Raw genomic sequence first — 22,458 nt, forward strand, 5'->3', positions numbered from 1 at the left:
ACAGTTTGGGCTCCTTATGAAGAATATTTTAGAATACTTATAAAGAATGCAACTGCCTGTGTGTGAGTTTTAAAAAGGCCCCATTATGCTTTTAGCCTTCCTCATAGTGTGTTATTTTGTAAATGGTGTGCAAAGTCTAACATCCCAAAGTTCCCTCCAGTTTCTCTCTCACACACTCGCCCCCTGCCTGAAACACCTCCATTGAAGTTCTATGTTTACATCTGTAACATAGTGACATCACCATGTAACACTTGCGCCTATATGGTTAGCGCTCCAACACATTGTACGTGATAAGCTAAGGGGCGGGACATCTCTAAGAGGTTGACCAATTACAACAGAGAGGACCAGCTAACCAATCAGAGCAGACTGGGCTCTGGTTTCAGACAGAGGGTGAAAAGAGGTGTTGCAGCACAGGCAGTATGAGAAAAATAAAGAGCTCTTGAACATTAAAGCAGGAGACATGTCACATTAGAGGCACAAAATACAAATACAAACAATCTGTTCACTTTAAGGATTTGATGCATGTTTCAAAATGATAAAAAGACTGCTTGTCTTCTTAAGACTAATTTGGATTTATTGAGACTCCAACATTCACATAATTGAAAAAGGCATCATGGTGTATGCATAGAGGTTGTATTGGTCCTTCACCTGACTAGAATGTATCTTCATTTTAAGGAAAAAGGCACAACTGGAGGTAAACAATTCTTCAGGTTTTTTTAGTGCAATGGTCTTGTTATTTGTTGGCACTTTTCATCTTTGGTAACTTTGTGTGGAATGTGTGTGTAATTTAGCTTATTGTACAGCGTTCATGTTTCCGATTGAACAACCTTTTTTCTATTATGTATCAGCAGAACATGAGCATTGCTCAAATGATATTCAAAACCGTGTAACTCCACATTTCTTTAAAGTAAGAAACCATTATCAAGGGTCGTAAAAAAGCGGACTTCCAGTTTGGGAAACAAGGTTGTTTGCCCGACCGTGATGGGTGTGAGAGTGAGTCAGTGCGCTCTCACTTCTTCTGTGCATGTTTTTGGCAGATTGAGATGTATTCCAGGACGTCCTCTTTGGAGCCAAGGGCCACTGGAGCCCTCTGGTGGATGCTCTCGGGCTGGATGTCCAGAAGGGGCTCGAGGCCGGTGGAGGCCAAGCCCCCCGCCTGCTCTATGATGAAGGCCATGGGGTTGCCTTCATACAGCAGCCGCAGCTTTAAGGGGGAGGGACGGGGTTTAGCTTCAATGTCAAACTCTTCATAATGCTTATTCAAATCTAACATTTCATTACCTGTTTGCAAGGCTCTGGATGGTTTAATTTCATACTTAGTCAACTGTCTTTGCCTCCTTTACTACCTTAGGTTATTACAGTATTAACTTAATTTATATGAATTGAAGACAATAGTCTGGTGAACATTGAAACTGGTTTTTCCTGCCATTAGCTTTCCCCCATCAACAGATATGACTTCCTTATAAGGCATGATTACAGCAAGAAAAAACAGACTTTTAGGGTGCAGTTTTTTGTTGCCCTCATTATTTTATTTTATCATCTGTAGTATCTTATTTAAAATGGTTGTTTTTGCATCTTTTCAAAGTGTTTAAAAAACGTTTATTGTACTAAATAAATGGTATCTTGCAAACCCTGGGCGTTTACATTCACTTTCTAATTCTATTATGGGCTGGGACTTTATTTAACACTTTTGTTCTTTATTTCTCTGCACTTCTTATTTCCGCATCTGTCATATGCAGTACAAGTCAGGCACCTTCTACCCTTACAAAATGTGACAACATAATGTTCGGCTCAGTCTTGCAAGCACTGGAAGGATGTGGAGAGTGAAGAAACAACATTGTGACACTTTCTACAGTTTGGTCTCAACAAAGTACTGTTGATGGGAAGTATCGTCTGTGTGTCCAAAGCCTAACATAACTCATTCCTCTGTTGTTGTCAAATAACCATTAACATTCATCCATGAGCCACGGTGCTACACTAATGAAATGATATACCCTTACATTTCAAATGAAACCCTTATTTTAAAAAGAAATCATGAAGTATCGAGAGACAGACTAACACATTGGTCGATTTACTGACAATAATGCTAAATATCAGAGGCCTTATCCTTTAAACTTTTGTACATAAATGCGTAAATGCAAAATGCAGATTTTGCCATGGTCAAATGTAACTAACATGGTATAGACTCATCCATTTACAAAATGACCATACACTTACTTATATAATTATATTCTCTATTATTATTTGTGTCTTAAAAACAGTCTTTTTAAAGTTGTTTTGATATGTGTAGGCAATCCAGAAATCAGTCGTGGTTCCTTACCTTTCCTTTGGGGCTCTTCACATTTCCTGGATATAAAAAGATGCCTCCATACATCAGCGTTCGGTGCACGTCTGCCACCATGGAGCCGATGTAACGAGCTGCGTAGGGCTCACTGCCATCCTGCATTCATTTAAAATAGTGCGTTAGAATGTAACTTAACCCTGCACTGGACAAGATAAAAAAACACACAACTTTCATCAAAGACTGCAGATAAAATGAGTCTATCTTAACAAATATTTGATTTAAAGCATGTCGATTAATGTCCATTGTCCTTGGGCACAAACAAAAACACTACCACGCTTAAAGCTCTCCCCCTCACATGTCCTGACATCAGTTGTACCTCAGGGAACTTCTTCTTCTGCAGGTACTCTGTGACAGCGGGGTCAAAGTACTTTGCGTAACCTTCATTCAAGCTGTAAATCTTGCCTCGCTCCTTGATCTTCACATCCCGATCAACCAGGATGAATTCGCCAATTGCCTGATGATCAAAAAGTGACACTCTCAGTAAAGATAAAAACAAGGTTGATTTGAACGTGAAACACAGGGCCTTGACAGGAGCACTGACCGGGTCGAGCATGAAGCAGTTGACTCCCTGTCCGGTGGAGATCACCATCATGGTGGCGCTGCCGTAGAGGGCGTAGCCCGCGGCAACCAGGGTCCGGCCCGGCCGCAGGGCGTCCTTCTCACAAGGCTCATCATCTGTGGCCTGAGAGAAGCATAAAGTAATGCCATCAATCATGGAAAATGGACTGTATATACAGCACTTATCCAGTCTTTACTACCCTTGAAAGCGCCCTTTACATATACAAATCAGCGCTCACCGATTCAAACAGTTAAAATGGCATTACAATTGTTAACATTATAACTGCCATTGAATAGAAATGCTGAAAATAAACGTTGCTAGAGTGGACTTTTTTTAAATAGGGTATATAACCTAAATAACATAATTATGGGGGCTAATGCTACATCAGAGAAACAATTAGAACTAGAGAATGCAATTCCTGAAGAAATTGCTAGTGGGAATGCTTTATGCTGAAAATCTGACGCTAAACTGCTATGTTGAAATGTAATGTGTAAGAAAAAAAGTCAATAATTTAGATTGAAATGATACATGAACACTGGGGGCTTCAATGTGTGATGAGAGAAGAAAAGAAAGTGGAAAGGCTTGGAATAGCAGCAGAATATTTGAACCGCAAACTTCTGAACTAACTTGATGGCGAATGATCTGTCGCCATGGCAACGGCATTTGATGACACCCCATAATACGCTTAGATGCGTTGATGGTTGCATTGTTACCAAACCTGTGAAGTTTTGGGCTGTTTAGAGTATTTTCACTGAAGTTATGAGAAAACCGTGTTTCAAGGCGAGCATTGTGTTGCCATGGCAACGGCATTTGAAGAAATAACAAAACTGTCCCGTAGATGTCTTCACGGCTGGACTGTTAGCACACAATGGAAACGGCATATGGTGAGATCTCAGATTTGGCGTAGAGCTGTTGAGGCATGGACCGGTGATATACAAGTGAAGATTGGGGACGATTGGACCGTGTCCATTGGACTTATAGCGACATCATGTTTTATGGCGAGGGATGTGTTTCCATGGAAACGGCATATGGTTAGATCTCAGAATTGGCGTAGACCTGTTGAGGCATGGACCGGTGATATACAAGTGAAGATTGGGGGACGATTGGACCGTTTCGATGGGACTTACAGCCACATCGTGTTTCATGGCGAGTGGTCCGTCGCCATGGCAACAACATTTGATGACACCCCATACTACGCTTAGATGCGTTGATGGCTGAATCGTTACCAAACCTGTGAAATTCTAGGCTGTTTGGAGTATTTTCACTGAAGTTATGAGAAAACCGTGTTTCAAGGCTAGCATTGTGTTGCTATGGCAACGGCATTTGAAGAAATCTCAAAACTGTCCCGTAGATGTGTTCACGGCTGGACTGTTTGCACACTGCTATCTGAAGTCTGCTGCTCTGAGCATGTCAGTTGGAGTGATGACCTCATCGGGTTCCATTACACAGGTGTTTATAGTTGAGTTAACGAGCTCTGTAGAGATCAAAGGCTTCATTGTTCTGAATGAGAGATAAACCTTTTACATGTGAACGTTTTGTGGAAGAACCGTCTCAGATATCTGTGAAATTTCGAAACGTGAAGCATGTCAAGGAAGTTGAGTATCTGAAGTATAATTTTTGTGTAGTTTCGGGTTAATAACGTGGCCTTTTTGGCAGTTTAACTAAAGGTGTGCGGCTGCTGTCGTGAGGAAATATCTGCCTGAAATTACAATGGGGTTTAATGGAGGAATGTTGAACGTTTTTGTCACTTCATGCCCTCAAAAAGCATTTTGTTTAATTATTTTTTGCTTAATTATTTGTCATTTTTCAAGCTACGAGATGTTTTCCTACGTTTGTCATGATAAATTATGTCTCATGAATGTAGGGTTTGGGAATTATGGCAGTTTAAAAAAAAAATATGAATGCGAATTTCAAGCTGTCCTCCACTCTAGCTGTGACATCAAACAATCTAGTTTAGTGGGAATGCTGTTAACAGCATTCCAACTAACTGTTCTTCTACGGACGAAAAGTTTATTATTCCGCCGGTATTTTGGACCTCTTCTCCTCCCGCATTGAACATCGCAGAAACTCCGTTCAAACATCAAAACGTTCAGCTTGGTCGGAAATCGATGGCTATTACTTTTCTCATTCATAACTTTCATAATTCCAGAGATACATCCCATAATACATCACATTTTTAAAATTGAAGTCAATGGAGAAAATCTTCAGACTTCAATAAATCTTCATGCAATTCAACTGCTAACTGTTCATTCATACTTTCACTCAGACACCTCATTCCAACTTTAACATTTTACACATCTTTCTGACATTATTCGTGCAAAACAACTTTTAAATCTGATTCTTACTTTTACAGATATTAAACATTGTTCAGACCTTGTTTTAGAGGTTTTCTTCACATTTTAACATTAGTGTGTGATGTCACAGCTAGGTTCATATCTCATTCAGAACAATGAAGCCTTTGAAGTCGAGGCACCTTGTTAGCTCAACTATAAACACCTGTGTCATGGAACACGATGATGTCATTACTCCAACTGACATGCTCAGAGCAGCAGACCTCAGATAGCAGTGTGCAAACAGTCTAGCCGTGAAGACATCTACGGGACAGTTTTGAGATTTCTTCAAATGCCGTTGCCATAGCAACACAATGCTAGCCTTGAAACACGGTTCTCATAACTTCAGTGAAAATACTCCAAACAGTCCAGAACTTCACAGGTTTGGTAACGATGCAGCCATCAACGCATCTAAGCGTAGTATGGGGTGTCATCAAATGCCGTTGCCATGGCGACGGACCACTCGCCATGAAACACGATGTGGCTGTAAGTCCCATCGACACGGTCCAATCGTCCCCCAATCTTAACTTGTATATCACCGGTCCATGCCTCAACAGCTCTACGCCAAATCTGAGATCTCACCATATGTCGTTTCCATGGAAACGCATCCCTCGCCATAAAACATGATGTCGCTATAACTCCTATGAAAATGTTCAAAAAGTGCTCAAACTTCACATGTGTGCTAACAGTCCAGCCGTGAAGACATCTACGGGACAGTTTTGAGATTTCTTCAAATGCCGTTGCCATGGCAGCACAATGCTCGCCTTGATACACGTTTTTCTCATAACTTCAGTGAAACTGCTCCAAACGCCCCAAAACTTCACAGGTTTGGCAACGATGCAGCCATCAACGCATCTAAGCGTATTATGGGGTGTCATCAAATGCCGTTGCCATAGCGACAGACCATTCGCCATCAAGTTAGTTCAGAGGTTTGCGGTTCAAATATTCTGCTGCCAAGCCTTTTCACTTTCTTTTCTTCTCTCATCACACATTCAAGCCCTCAGTGTTAATGTATCATTTCAATCTAAATTATTCACTTTTTTTCTTACACATTACATTTCAGCATAGCAGTTTAGCGTAAGATTTTCAGCATAAAGCATTTCCACTAGCAATTTCTTCAGGAATTGCATTCTCTAGTTAATGTTAAAATCTGAAGAAAACCTCTTTAACAAGGTCTGAACAATGTTTAATATCTCTAAAAGTACGAATCAGATTTAAAAGTTGTTTTACACGAATAATGTCAGAAAGATGCGTGACATTTTAAAGTTGGAATGAGGTGAGTGAAAGTATGAATGAACAGTTAGCAGTTGAATCGCATGAAGATTTGTTGAAGTCTGAAGATTTTCTCCATTGACTTCAATGTTAAAAATTTGATGAATTATGGAATGTATCTCTGGAATTATGAAAGTTATGAATGAGAAAAGTAATAGCCTGCGATTCCCGACCGAGCTGAACGTTTTGATGTTTGAACAGAGTTTCTGCGATGTTCAATGCGGGAGGAGAAGCGGTCCAAAATACAGGCGGAATAATAATAATAAACTTTTCGTCCGTAGAAGAACAGTTAGTTGGAATGCTGTTAACAGCATTCCCACTAAAAAACAGTGATTATAAGAGACAAGTCAGCATGTCTTGTCCTTCCAAAACTCAAACTGGTGACCCTTAATCATGGGGATTTGAACCTGTGTTACTACCTTTTTGTAGATGGCAAAGATGGTCCCAATGGAGACGAGACAGTCGATGTTGGAAGAGCCATCCAAAGGATCAAAGCAAACAACGTATTTGCCCTGAAGAGAAAGAGGAGATATTTTTCATTAGAATCTGCAAACAAAAGGTTTTGCAGTTTTGCTCAACAAAAAGCATTGTTCTCGCAGGTCAAATCTTGAGGTCAAACAAAGAAATGCATTTCCTTATGTCGCTAAGCAAGTTTGAAAAGAAAGTTTTACATGCTGAATTATTTACAGTCTTATTTTCTAGTCTTCCTTTTGCATGTATTTTAGTTGGAGCATTGCTGCATTTCTTGGCACATAACCGCAACCTATACATCACTTGTTTAGTGTGACACATTGACAGTGATGTGCATATGTTTCCTTGTCACCATGCCCTCCCACACTTTAGAATTGCAATAGATGTAAAAGGAGGAAGTACTTAAATATAATACTTTTTAAGAATCTGGAATCCAATCTTTTTTACCCAAACCAGTTATACGACATAAGATCCCAAAAAGAAAAGATTGGAAAAACCCAGACAAAACTGGATGATCTTGTTTTTGTCAGCCGACAAGTCATTCCAGATGTGAAATCGAAGAGCTGTTTTCCCTCAAAGTCCAAAGAGTCCAAAGAATCTAAAGTCTCCACTCGATCGACTTACCCTGGTTTCTGGCTCTATAATAATGGCCTTCTCGTTCTCCTCAGACACCAGCACACAGGAGGTGAAGGAAGACGTGATCATGTTGATGACCAGATCATTGGACAGAATGTCCAGCTTCTTCACCTGGTCACCAGTCACATTGGTGCTGCCAGCAATACCATAACTGAGGACACATGGAAGATACAAAAAAGGGAGAAAAGGGAGAGTGATAAAAACAAAAATCATGTCACTTTTCCATACACGGATAAAAAGTGTATTAACATGCTCTAACAAATTACTTTAGACATTCAGCTTGTGAAGTTTTTCTATGGTGCCTTCTTCTATATCTTAACTGACAAAACATTATTTAAACCTCTAATACTGTATGCTTTGTGCTAGAGTAGGTTTTAAATTGGAATGAAGTCATGATAATCTCCCTTTAAGAAAATACAAAACTGCAAGTGATGCATGACACTGCTTTTTCAAAGAGCAACTGCATTGAACACGGAAGTCAAGTCTGAATCAGAATCAGTTACTAAAGTCAGCATGATAAAGATTTATGTTCATGGTTACAAGACAACAAAAGCAAAATTATATTTAAAAAAGTAGCATTTATTTAAACAGTTCATGAATATGTTTTTTGTAATAGATATTTAACCAGAAATACTGGTAGATGCAGATAGCATCAGTAGACAGAGTTAAAGTACAGCACATCACAAAGTCACGATAACAAAGTCATAAGCACAATTACACACAATTAAAAACACATTAGTTTATAACAACAACAAAAAGACAACACAAGGAAATAAAGTGGTTGAGACGCAGCAACACATGAATTCATCTAATAGACCAAGGCAACAAGGCTGAATATAATAACCAACTTGTAAATATTTGTTATGTTTTATAAAATAAAAAAGTATACAAGGGGGCGTATGCGCTTCCTGATTGGTTCTTAAGGAACCAGAGTCTCCTGCTCAGTATTTGCCAGCGTGGAGCATGCATGCGGATGAGAGAACTTTTTAACTTTATAAACAAACGTGTCATCTTCTCAGAGAATAGTGTTTACTCACAGGTGTGCGATCCCAGCTTTACGCACGGCGCTGGAGATGGCCTTCACCGCCGTGCACAGCGAGTTGAGCAGCGTTGTCAGCTCCCCCGTGCCTTTAGCCTTCCTGCCCTCCTCCATAACGAACCTGGTCATGGTCACTACGTTGGTGTCGAAGGCTCCTTGGTCGGTCATGGTGACAGATGTTCTCCTGCATCAAGAGAGAGTATAAATTGCAGGAAATGCTGCAGGACTTAAATGCTCGGCAACGCGGAACTGGAGTGGAGGGGGGAAGACACCACGAGCCAATCCAGAGCCGCACGAGAGGTGTGGCTATATCTGGAAACACTACCCGCTTTGTACACACTGTGAAATAATAGTGTTGCCAATAGTGGGATGTGACTAGAAATATTGAACACGCCTGAAGTCAAACTGTCGTTGTGCAAGAGAGTTCGTGTACTTTCTGCAGGTATAGTGTTCATGAATAGTGTCATAATGATGACTTCTGTAGATTCACATTCTAATGGCTTTTGAACATACCAACTGGCAGCTTGCATATTTATTTGTCCCAGGCCAGATGTGTTCCTAATTCACCCATTTTATCCATCTTTCTTTCTGTCTGTCTGTCTGTCTGTCTGTCTGTCTGTCTGTCTGTCTGTCTGAATGTAGAATTCAGGGCAAATTAGAGGGGGTTATAACATAAAAAGGAAAACTTAATAAAAAATAGACATTGTGTTTCTAACACGTGAATATTTTTGGAATGGTTTATGTTAAACTCAAACCAAGTGCAAAATAAATCGGTTTAATTAAGGAGATATACAACATATAATTTTTGATGTATTAGGACAAGGTAATATAAGTTATATTTACAATTATTTTACAATTTAACATTTTAGCTATATTGTGTATTTTAAATATGAAGGTGATTGTTGATGAAAATGTACCATACTATACGATAGGTAGGATCATATCAGTGTATAGGCTACTTTTTGCTACCCTTATTTTATATGTTTTTATTTATTGTGCTTATTGAAACGTTGCTGCATATGTTTACCATTCATTTTATTGTTTATTTTGGTTTGAAATAAAATGTATGTATATATCTCTCTTGGATTCTTTGATAACTAACTAAGTTGTTACATCCTATTACTGCACTGTCTACTACAGTCTATGACTGTAACTGTACATCTGGTATTTTATTTTTGAATGGGTGTGGAGCTGCTGTTCAAACAAACGCCACTAGATAGCAACCTTGGCCAGTTAACCAGGGACGCTGACTCGGCTCTGTCCCAATTAAACTGCGGGTGTGTTTTGGTAGCCTGGAATAAGCATTACCCTTTTTAATAATCACAATATAGCTTTACCTTTATATTATATCTAATAAGAATACATACAAAAAAAGCTGAGCATTCTGAGTTCCAAGTTCCATCCATTCCACACAAAAAACTGCACTTCTGAGACAATTCAGAAAAACTCATATTAATGCGCCAAACGGAAAACAGCCTAATTTAAGGCTTGTTGACGTTGCAAGAATATATTGTTACACAGAAGATAAACGGGTGTGTTAGCTGTCACTACATAAAAGTCAGAAATATTTACTAGCAGAACATCTACAACTTCACTATTCAAGTAACAATTAATATTATCAGCTCGTTGAATCTCTCGACGTCTGGCTGAATGGTTTGTTGAAGTGAACATTAACCAGAAGTGGTAGCCTAAATAGTTCTTATTAGTTAATTAACAAAAGTTTATGGGAGCTCGTTTGGTAGTAACACTTCTTAAATTTGTTTGCAGGAAGGCTAAAAATAAATATTCTGGTAGTTTAGTTTGCAGTAGGTCGAACAGTAAAAAGTAGTGCCACTTTGCAGCAGGTAAGCAAGCTACACCTGTAGCCCCAGCACTCACTCACGCACTCATAGGACTCCGCTTGTCGGGTGGCACCGAGTGCGCATGCCCGTGGCTGAACAACTCGCTGATGAGGCGGGCGGATAAGTACAAAGAGGCTGCTGGTGGTGGTGCGGACGGGACGTGCTGTGTGCCACGGGGCTGAAGTATAACCTTGCAGAAGTTTTGACGTTACGTTAATACCTCAACCGGACGTTTTCTCCTTCAAGAATTTAACTCCAAGGACAACCAGAGAGCAGGAGTTGCATTCGGGTCTAAAAACAGCGTGTGGAGACACTGGGTAAGTTAAACGTGTTGAAGTCGCGGAACGCTTCTGAAATGACAATGTCATCGCTCTTAAAGTAGTCAAACTTTTGATGCTGTTTTTATTCGACTAAAACCACGCACGTGCATGTTTTTTCTTTGAGTGGGATAATGTAATGTGTTCTCGATGCGTATCTGCGTCAGGTGGTCCTGCAGAGACCAGACGAGACAATCCTATGAAGCGCTTCTGGTTAAGCAGGATTATATTTAAAGTCATATGGTGTTTATTGTTCGTGCTCCTTGTGATTATCTGTTGTTTTTTTTTAGCCCAACCAAACAAAGCTAGTTCCCGCCAGACAGTCACAGGTGTCATGGAAGTGCTGGAAGAATCCCACATGCTGAACTTTGTTCTCCAAGTGCAGGGGAATGTGTGAAAAGTCTGTTCGTTCATTGAAGAATTATTTTGTAGTGTCAACCCCCCTTGCTTTTTGTTTATGAAGGATTTTGCTTTTCAAACATTCACCATTCTCCTTCATGTGACTTTAAGTAATCCCCTACCATTATATGACCCATGCTGACTCATTTTTGCCATGCATTTAACAGCTTAAATAGGGATTATCTGCAGATTTGCAGGTCCCAAACACCCTCATATCAGGCTCTAAAAGAACAATTCCCATAACTATTTTTCTTTGTGGCTTTATGGGCCATTATCAACTTGGAAATGCTGCCTACAGTTTTGTTGGTCAAATCCAGTCTCCAAACCGAGGAAAATCTCTTCTGATTTGGCATGCCATTACCTATTATTTTACTTCCAGAGGTTGAAGCAGGCAGATGAAAGCACTGCTAAAGCATTATAGGAATAGAATAGTAGGGATATAGACCTGGATGGTGGTCCCTATTGTGCTGTTAGAGAGCTGGGGTCACTTAGAGGGCTCTTCATCTTCTGGGCTTTTCTTTACAGATAAAGCACTGAATTGATATGTCAAGGGGAAGAATATGAGCTCTGTGACATTGGTTTAATGAAATTCTTCAGCTTCCAGTGTGGCAGCTTTTGGCAAATCCCTGAATCCATTTTTCTACACTTGGGTATAATAAAAATACAGATGATGAACAGTGCTTTCATCAAAGGAGACCAGACAAAGCGTCCCTTCAGACATAAAAGTACCAACCTGCTGTGTCTTTGGTAAACCTGGTCATCTTGTTTTTTTTTATATTACTTAAGAAAGAAACTTTTCCCAGGTATTCAATGATCCACTATAATTTGATGCTATTATAGAAAATCTGGCTGCTCTTTCTTGCATAACAGTGTTAAATGTATCGCAAAGGTTTCAAAATTGACATTGCAATGCTGCCCTCCTGATAAAGAAATGATTAGTAAATGTAAGTTGAATATACTTATTTTGACTACCTTTTTTATATGTTATACATCTCATAAAGTCTTTGAAGCTTGTCCACTGATTTTAGCCATGTCATGTAATATGGCAACTCATTCTTTGCACAATATGGCACTGTAAACATGTAAAAAAACTGATTTATAAAGCCAAACTACATCCTCCAAAGTCACCATACCAGAAAGAAGATATTATATCTTCATGAAGAAAGAATTTTTGTCGGGCTGTGGTAGGGATGTCCCGATCACCTTTTTTTGCTCCCGATCCGATTCCGATCATTTGATTTTGACAATTTGCCGATACTGATTTTTCCCGATCCGATCTTTATGCAATGCATTAAGAGGAAAAAAAGCATTCAAGTTGTCCTTTAAGGTTATTTTTTTATTTAAATTGGATATTCTATCCAACATGGATATAGCTTCTTTTTTTCACAGCAGCATTGGATCAGTTCAGTTGTGCTGCATTGGATCAAAACAAAATAAAGCTTTCAGTACTTGTTAGCTTACTGCTACAATTAGACACTGCGCCCTGCCCACTCTGTTGCCAGATTTGAGAGAAATAAGCAACCAGGTCTATGAAAACAAGCCCCAAAGAAGCAACACATACATGATGTTGTGTAATTTGAAACCAAAACTAAGGCCTCAGGATGACTTTAAGACTTGAACATGGTCATTTTTGTTTTGTAACATTGAATAAAAAAAAGAAAAAATAATAATAATAAAAAAAAAAAAAATCCGATCCCCGATTTTTTTGTCCCGATTCCGATCTTTTGAAAATCACGTGATCGGCTCCGATCCCCGATCACGCGATCGGATCGGGACATCTCTAGGCTGTGGCCTTTGACTGCATTATATTCGTCCTCTGCAGTAGAGCCAACAAGTTTTGTTTTGGACACTGCGACCTGCAGCTGTCGTGTTTTGTGATGCCCCCTTACTTCCCCATATGCACAACTTTATGTGTATTATTCATCTGTCTGCACATACTGGAGACTCAACATCTTGAAACATGACGTTGCAGTTTTGGAATAATTAGTCTGACATTTTTATTTATTTAGACATTAATGCATCACATTGATTTAGTGTGTGGGCAGCATCTCACGTGCACCTTGCTTATTTCCTTGTTGTTTCTGAGCTTGTTCGTACTGTAACAAGCTTAGTGTTACAATCTGTGCATTGTGCATGTGTTCCAGCAGCACCCAGAGCATTCCACAGCCTCCCACTGGCTTCCCGTTTATGCATAAGCAGCTCGGGTGGAAGCACAGCCTGGCGTCGGTTGGTACATCGGGCTTAGCGCTGCTCTGAGTCCACATCATAAGGGTTGGCCAGTCAGCTGTAGTGGACATATGGCAGAGGTCTCTCAATTAACACCTTAGTGAGACGACCCTTCTGTCCACATGATCAAAGCCGGGCCTCCTCTGCTCAGAGGTGTCCCCTCGCCCCCACCCAGCCTCCCAACTCCCTGTGATTATGACTCCCATCCCTCCACTGTTTGTTTAGAGAAAATGACTTCCACCCCACTGCCCTGTCTGAGCGGGTTGCACGTCAAATCCGGCCCTGCTTTTCTTGCATCTGTACAGTTTTTTTGGAACACTCGCCGTGGTGTTTTCTCTGTAATTGAAGTTGGAATGCTGAGTTGTAATTTTAGTTTTGGTTGAACATCTGTGCATGCTTCTGTCCCATTTGTGCTTCTCTTGCATGTTTTAGTGCTTGAAATAGTGTTTTCGTGGCTTCTGAAAATCCCTGTGCTCCACTCTCACTGGTGTTGTTGTTTGACTGTGGAGCTGATACAGCTGTTAGGATCTTTTAAGTGTGGGAGGAAGACCTACATGAGTCTTAGGGACTGCCCTGTTATTACAAGATCAAAACTACTTTGAACAGTAGAGCCACTGAAACAAAACAATTAGAGCCCCCTGAAGAAACCAAACCTCACTAGGAACGGTAAGAAAAAGTACATATTTGTTAAAAGAAAGATCTGTTTATTGAGATGTATGATAATATTAAATATCAGAAAAGTATCCTCTAGGTATAAACCATGGTATAAACCTGTAAAATCCAAAACAACAAGGTCAGCTCAGCAGATTTTACACATAGGACTCGTAAAAAAACAAAAGCCAAGCTTCAGGGAATCCTCCTAAAAGATTTCCAGAACCCGGCGCACAACTGCTTGAAAATCTTTTTTGAATCGGTGCTTCTTGGAGTTTAAAGTTGGGAGTTCTTTTGAGGTTGGCTGGGCATTTTCATACACTCATTAAACACTCACATTTCACAGAAAGCTGTAAGGGACTTTATACAAACATTAAAGTGACTTTGTGTAATTTGATGTAAAGGTCAGATGTAGAGCTATTTTTAGTCTTAGCAGTGTGTAAAGATGATCCAATCTGGAATGCTTGATAATTGAACATTGGCTGGTGGATTTTGTTACAATCGTCGACACAGCCGGTCTAGCTGTGTTTATGCTAAGCTAAGTTAGCCAGCTGCTGGACAAGAGAGTGGGGATCAATCTTCTCATCTAGTAGTATTTTTCCTAGTCCCCTTCACATCAAATAAAGTCGGTCTAAAGTAAGTTTTCTCTATTTCTTTCTTCATCCAGATATGTTGGCTATAGACTTAAAGTATGATCCCAAAGAAATGCTATTTGTAATATAGTTAAATACAGGGAGACTGTTTTATTTTGAGAACTCAACTTTCAAACTCCCCTACTTTCACTCTGGCTTTTCAAATGGCTGCTTTTGTGTCTGAAGATGGCTTTATGAGAGGAAGCTGTTGCCTTCTGATGGTAGACTTGATAAACTCCTCTGCCCTTAAGGCCTTTGGAGTTGAAGTCCCCTTCAGTGGCATCTGCCGAAGCTTGTCGTCTAAGTGAATTGAAATTCTTGCCAACCTGTATTTAAGCTGATGTACCTACCCTAACTGAGACATTACAGAAGAACAAGCGGATATGTGTGCAAAACTCCTGTCTTATTGAACATCTTAATTCTTCACTGAAATGTCCCCTTGTTGTGACCTGGATAGGCTTCCATTCTTTTGTTTATACCATTTGGAGAACTGTTAGAGGTGACGGTCGCGCATGCTTCAACTTGTTGTGTGTGAGATTGTCTGTGGGACTGGGGAGGGATGTTGTCGTGACCATAAATAAGAGGAGGTACTTTTCTGTGTAGCTGCTGGGATTAACCCTGGCTAAACCTTGAAGTGTGTTCCACAAAGATGTTTAGTTTCCTGGTATGTTAATCCCTTTTCTTTCTTTCCTGCCTCTCAGTCATCATGTGTTCTTTGTACCAGAGGCCATCAGTAGGGATAATTGACATTGGCCTTTAATTTATTTAATAATGAGTAATTTGTCATACTTCTGACTACCCTTTTAGGGCTGCACGGTTTTGGAAAATAATCTAATTGCGATTTTTCGGACAGATATTGCGATTGCGATTTGCAATATTTGTTTTTAAGCAACCCAACGGAAGTTTATTGTAAAATGCGGCCATATCTCTGGCCAGGAAGGTCGTATCGACATGCTCCCGTCTCTAGCACCCTCACACCCCGATTATTTAAATAATAAAGAAAAAAAAGTTTACAAACAAAATAGCAGGCTCTGCGATTTTGATAATCGCATCATTTCAAATCGATTAATCGTTCAGCCCTATTCATTTGTCATACTCCTTCCTACTTTTTGTACTTTAATACCTACAAAACGGTTTGGAATTAGATATTTTTTAGACAAATCTTTCATGAACATGCATCAAACACTTTTTTTTGGAGTTATACACACCTCGTATGAAGGAGGGTCCGTATCATCGTCAACTTTGTTGGCAGTATATCAGAATTGTACTTAACTCTTTCTTGATCTCTTAGGGAGCTAATGAGTTGATCCTGTGAATCAAGTGAATTACACACTGAGAGGAATGTCTCACTGCAGAAAGAGGCGTGCTGTATACCATTGTTTTGGTATTGGACCACAATGGGAGGAGGGGCAGAATAATGCGCTGTTGAGGCCAGGAACCACAAGCCACTATAATCATCTGTCACTGCCTTACCCATGCTTCAAGGTGAATGCAGATCATTTTCACTTGTCTTCAATGTCGAAATGCTGATGATATTTTGGCAAAATCTAACCTTCAAAACACGAGCAACATGTTTTAAAATCACAATCTTTATTTCTTAATAATATAACTCTTAAAAAAAAATATATCCCTCAGTCTTGAAGTCTTACCTTTGTGTTCAGGGTCGTTTAAATAGTTTTCGTTTGACTGAATTCCTATTGTACAGAAATGGTGCATTGTTTACTATTCTGTAGCATTGTGTGTGTGTGTGCACATTTAGTATATTTAGAACTGAACCAAACGTCTTCTAACTGCTCCATTTATTTGATTAAGTCCTGCACAATACTTGAAGTTCTTTTCCCCCTGGATCTGAAGTGCTGCAGGAATGACAGAGATCAGTCATTTGTATTTACAAAACTTCCACATTAAGTGGAAGTGTCAGTCGAATAGAATCGGCTCACCTTCAGCTAGTCATTATCCCTTCAGAAATACTCGTGAATGAAAGGCAAGCCGCCTAAACAGGGAGGAGTGAACAATCCTGCCTGTTTCTTGCACGTTAAGCAGGACAAGGCAGGTGCAAGGAGAATTCAGGGCTCACTTGATACTGTGATAATCCCTCAGCTATGCAGGCATGCCCAGACTTTGTCTGTCAAGTTGAAGCATTCCACAACAGAGCAAATCTGATTCAGTTTAGACACAACTTGACCCTTATCACAAAAGCTAATCGGCAGTAATTGGGTGGACTGCCAGCCTTGTTTACCAAAACGTAGTGTAACATGAATATTACTAAGTTTAATCTCGGAGCCAAGTTGCCATCGCCTGAAAATGATTTAAGTTGTTCACTTTCTCGTTTAGTGGCTGTGACCTAATCCAATCCCGACTCTGTTCATATATCTTAAATTGCTAACCGGACTGTTAACAATAGGAAGGGGGCGTACAAATAAAACATTGTTTCCTCCCTCTTCATTGGGAACCCCAAAATATAAACCCTTGCTCCGAAATAGATGCATTTGTTGAAATAGATTCAAAAAGTACTTTCTACAAACGACACCGGACCAGACTCGGCTGGTAGTTAGTTACTACCTCTTGTTAAAGTAGGGTTTTCTCTTTGTACATCCGCCATTGTATCTATGCGGCTTTTGTTTGACAGGAAATTGTTACAGCAACATCACAAAACAATCATTTTTACACATGTTAACTTACAGGTTAAAGAAACAATATTTGTCTTTCTTAATCAGCTTTTATCTAAGCTAGTCAATCACATCAGGTTCTCATTTTGTCCTCTCTAACTCTTAGTAAGAAAGCAGGGAAAAGTTCTGCTCATAATGTTGTTGAACTGAGCTTACATATTTGTATCAAGAATGAAATTAGAGCCGAAACTATTTGTCAATTTAATCAGCAGTTTTGATGGATCATTTAAGAAAGTTAGTATTTCAGCACAAACACCGTCACTGGAGACTTTTAGAGTTTTCGGTTGTGAGTTTTTGTAGGTGAAATGATTTGTGAGCCCTATATTTCATTGTCTATAGTACGACACTAAAGCCATATTGCTCAGTGGAGCACTACATTTAAATATCACTTTATTGAGATGTACGATGTGCTTTACAAGAATATCTTGTGAAGGCTCTTCACCCAAAGACTGTTGGAAATGCCCCCAAATATCTCCCACTCCCATTGTCCTGCACAGACAGAGCTGTTGGATTTGTCTCCTGCCGGGGATGACACTGTTTATGGCTGAGAGCACCCGGACCCCCGGCCCACTGGTCAACAGCCGGCTCATGTTACAGGCTCCCTCACTGGCTGGTATTGTCAGGTTACAGTGTGTGTGTGTGTGTGTGTGTGTGTGTGTTTAGCCTTGGAGAGGCTGTGTTGTGATTGGCTCTTGCTCTGCCATGTGAGACAGCGTTGGTTGACGTATACAAGTCATTCTCATGTATCTCTGGGACGTTCTCCCCATGGTTGTACTGGTAGCTGTCTGAGATGCAGCTGAGGGAAAATGCAATCACACAACACCTTTGACTCTTCTCAGACGTGCAGGTGAGTGCAGAACCTGTAGTTGGTTGTTCATGCAATGGTTTCATCGGTTTCTTTATTTTTCTCATTTGCAAGCTCTTTGTTTGCACTCAATGCAGAATTGAGCTCTTACCATTTAGACCATCACTTTCAAGAGAACACTGTTAAAATGCAATTTCTCTAAATAACTTGCATGTTTGAAAATTACTTTAAATTTGAACATCAAACTTGGTGTTGGTATTGTTCTGATTGTTTGTTATATTGGGGAAAATACTGATGATCCAGAGCCACACAGTGTATGTGAGTTGTGGTGAACTGGTTTAAGGGTCTGGTCAGGGACTTGGGGGTTAGGGGTGTTTGTTGTTTCTCCAGCTGCTGCTTGACTCACTCTCAGTGATGATGCAGTAACTTTGACCTTATGGCTGGCAGAGGCTCCACCTCTCTGGACACCTGACCTGTTTGTTGCAGTTTATACAAGTTACAGTTGTTTGCCTTATTGGTTCAGTTTTTGAATGCTCGTGCAAAAGCTGTCGAGCTTTGATTCGGACAATAAGCCACAACAAGTGGCGCTTGGAGACAGACGTTGACTGACTGTATTCAAAAAGCACGGCGGATCATCCTGGGCCTTGGGCCTATAGAGCATGTGCACTTGAGTTGTCCTTAATACCGCCAACGATCCGCTGGTCTCGACTCTCGGCTCAGTCGGATGAATGGACAAGTAAAATAAATCTGGATTTGCATTTGACATCTTTTAGAACATAAGTCGTTTTCAATAGACAGTTGATTTACTTAAAGAATATATCTGCTGATTTACAGCCACCTCTTTCCCAATAGAGTGGCGAAGTCACGCCCACTTCCGCATCATGGGACCTTATTCAGAAAAAATAATACATTGAAGTCAATGGAGAGAGAAAACTTATCTTTTGATCCCGTTTGAATTGTGCCATGAATTACACATGTTGTTTGTCAATCTTAAAAAATCATTTCCATGTAAAAAAATTCAAAGTTTGTCTTAAAACTGTTGAAATATAAGACTATGAAAAATACGCAACTAGAAAGACTACAAATCCCAGAGTCGCGTAAGTACTGTCATAACTGATGTATTCCCTCCAGATAGCTAAAAATACATTTACTTACTTACTTTAACAAGATGTCTGTGTGCTTTGTACCAGGTTATCATACCAGTAATAGTACCTCTTGCTTGTTCTCGAAGAGCAACTAAAACAAAACACGAAAGTGTACCTTGTTAGCTAATGTTAGCTAGCTGACATTAACGTTACACATTACACTCGTGTTACTCACAGAAACCTTGTAAAGCCGGTCCCGCATGCTGGCTCTTACGGAACCGACTGACTCCCCTTTTTCGTATGTACAGCTCTCAACATGCCCAGACTTGTAGTGATTTTCACCTCTTTTAATACTTTTCGCCTCATTCCGAAAGAAAGAGGTCAAATGTACCAACGTGAAGGCCATCTTGGTGTTGGTGACGTGTGCAAGACCAGAGTTGTAGTTCATTGAGCGCTTCACACAAAGAAATGTGTAACTTCACAGTTTTACGACACATTTTAATTTTTTTTGACTTGCAAAATTATCTTTTAAATTGACAAACATCATATGTGTAATTCGTGGCACAATTCAAACGGGATCGAAAGATAATCTTTCTCTCCCCATTGACTTCAATACATTATTTTTCCGATATAAGGTCCCATGGAGGTCCACCGGAAGGGGAGGGACTTCGCCACTCTATGTAAACCACCGGGTTCAAAAGTACATTTGGGTAACAATGATGTCATGGATCAGAACGTGGTGGTGTTGTGCCTCTGTGCTGCAACAATGCACATTTTCTTTAACCCCTGGTGCACTTTCTGGTTATTAATCCTAGAGTGTGACTTGAGACCATCTTCGAACTTTACTTGAATCAAAGTAAATATCTGATGTACGCTTGTCATGCAACAAATACACCACTCTGAAGGCAACAGCACTCTTAAAGTGGTCATTAAATCCAAAGCAAAGCTGTGTTTTTCCACTTTTGAACTTACATAAAAGCTGCTTGTGGCCACATGCAATTTAATTTGGTGTATAAACATCTTCCCAAAAGAAGAAGGTGGGGCGTTCCTCAGCAAACTGTTAGACTTCAGCAGTAGATGGTTTCCTCTCGCAGTCATTTGGGCTCTGTTTACAGTGGAGATTGACTCCCTTGTGACTCCATTGATCTTATCTGCTGTGGTCAAAGCTTCTGTGCACATGCACATGGATGCCTGCTGTCAGCAGCACAGCACATGGAGAGCCATTTTTATTATCAAGCTGTGTTCGTCCAAAGCCGCATTTCAACATCCCACAATAATTATAGTGAAAAAATACTTGTGTGTTCTGTTATCAACACATGGGTAACTGAGTGAATGTGTAATAATTAGCACTTTAATGATATGAGAAAATAGTACTTTGTAGTTGTTCTTTTTACTTGAACTATTTGCCTACATTTTATTACTAAAAGAGTGCTGCTGTATTTCAATTGAAGAATGTTGTCTCCAATGTTTGGCCGCTTGAATTTTAGTCCTCATCACCATGCTTTGGTGAAGTCGGCTTGACAATGGCCCCACTCCCTCTCTCAGGTTTCAGTTTCCACAAAGTGAGGGGCAGATCCCCATGGCAACGATGTCCACAGGTTCACCGACCTATCCCATGTTCCCTCTCTGAGGATTGTCGAGCACACGGTCGCCTCCCCTGCCAGGTGTATGTGAATGAAGGATGGGCATTTGTCAGGCTAAGACAAGTTATCTCAAGACGGTTTTCTACTGTGTATCTATAGCATGTCACCTTTCTCTCAAGCACTTTGTTTTCCCTCTTTGAGAAAGGGCTATATTTATCTGTTCATTCAACTTCACTAGACTAGTCTTGTTCCAATGACTACTTTTTGTTGGAGGATAAATTGTCAAAGATATAATTGCTATTAAATGATCTTAGTCATTTGATGCCATTCAATTGAATTATAAAATACTAACATTGTAGTGCAATTACACAAATGTCACCTGCATTTTTTTAGTTGGCCTACTTTGAATTATATATACCCATAACGGATAGGGATCATTTGAATCTGGTCCATCTACACTACCAGAGCAAAGCTGGGTTAACAAATTGCTGCTGCAGATAACTCAACAGCTTCAAATATAAATCCTGCTCACCGGTATTTTGTCCATATCATTTGTTCTAGCTTGCAAACCTTGTCATAATGCGCGTTCACACCGCAGTACTTTTCCCACTTTAGTTCTGATATAGTTCCAAAATGTCGCGTTCACACCAAAAAGAGCCGGAAAAAAATGAGTTCATCAGAACCTTTTTTTACCCCCTTTTCAGTCCCTGCTAGAGAGCAGGGACTTTCGTGGGAGAAAAAGGTTCCTGTGTCTGATTGGCTGTGCGGAATGCGAACCACGCCCCCCAAAAACGTTTGTGAAGCCGCCATTTTATTAGCATTAGCCCAGCGCAGAAACACAGAGAGACTAACTTATGTCAACACAAAATAAAACATGGGAGCGGTGGAGATGAGGAGGTGTCGGCGTTCTAGCCGTTCTGGCCGTTTACTCGGAAGGCTTCAGTAGAAGCTGCTGGGAGTCCCAGCAACTTCTACTGAAGCCAGTCCCCAACTCCGGGGACTTCCGACGGGGATTTTGGGCGGCAGTATACGCCGTGAAGTTGTTTAAACTGCTACCTTTTTTAAATGATTATTATTGGAAAAAAAAACAAGAATCTCAAGTAAATACTTAACTTGTTGAAACATGAAAACATCTTAAGCTTGCCAGAAAGTAAATGGAGGCACTCTCAACAATATTAGAATAACTTGGGTAATTACATTGGTTTACATTACAATAGTAACAACACACTCTGTTGATAAAATATACGGCTCCTGTTTTAGAGCTGTCAATACAAGCTTGAAAAAACATTTCCGACTATTTTTGACAGCACTGAGAGAAATGTTGTTTCTATGATCCCAAAGGTGATGGTGAAAATTCCCAGAACACCTTGAGTTAATCCCTTAGTTTTGGTAGAAGTGGGATCCTCCCGGCACACAGTGTTTCCCAGAGGAATGTTAGTGCTATTGTCGACCAGGATGGGAAGACAACCCCCCCGCTCTTCCTCATCCCTTCACTGGCAGAACAATACAATGTGTTGTATTATACGTATGAAGGCATGCTACTGTTTTCGTAGCCTGTGACCCTGATACCGCGAGCAGAGGCCAAGATCATGAAAAGGA

General features: G+C 40.2%; 2 protein-coding genes across 2 annotated transcripts in view; one reads left to right on the forward strand and one right to left on the reverse strand.

The window, feature by feature from the left end:
* Positions 1-548: 548 nt before the first annotated feature.
* fbp1a (fructose-1,6-bisphosphatase 1a) lies at positions 549-8,915 on the reverse strand. The gene is made up of 7 exons (XM_079688533.1): positions 8,650-8,915; positions 7,601-7,763; positions 6,925-7,017; positions 2,886-3,026; positions 2,661-2,798; positions 2,321-2,440; positions 549-1,204 (listed from the first exon to the last, which is right to left on the reverse strand). Exons 1-7 carry the CDS (start codon positions 8,817-8,819, stop codon positions 1,010-1,012), a joined length of 1,020 nt encoding a protein of 339 aa, XP_079544659.1. The 5' UTR covers positions 8,820-8,915; the 3' UTR covers positions 549-1,009.
* A 1,669-nt stretch (positions 8,916-10,584) lies between these two features.
* The window catches only part of kank1a (KN motif and ankyrin repeat domains 1a), a 59,689-nt gene continuing 47,815 nt past the window's right edge, over positions 10,585-22,458 (forward strand). The window contains exon 1 of the mRNA XM_079688913.1: positions 10,585-10,809. The gene's annotated coding sequence lies outside the window, so the exon portion shown is untranslated. The remainder of the gene's footprint in view (positions 10,810-22,458) is intronic.

This window comes from Notothenia rossii (assembly GCF_949606895.1).
Source record: "Notothenia rossii genome assembly, chromosome: 6".
NCBI classification, from domain to species: domain Eukaryota; kingdom Metazoa; phylum Chordata; class Actinopteri; order Perciformes; family Nototheniidae; genus Notothenia; species Notothenia rossii.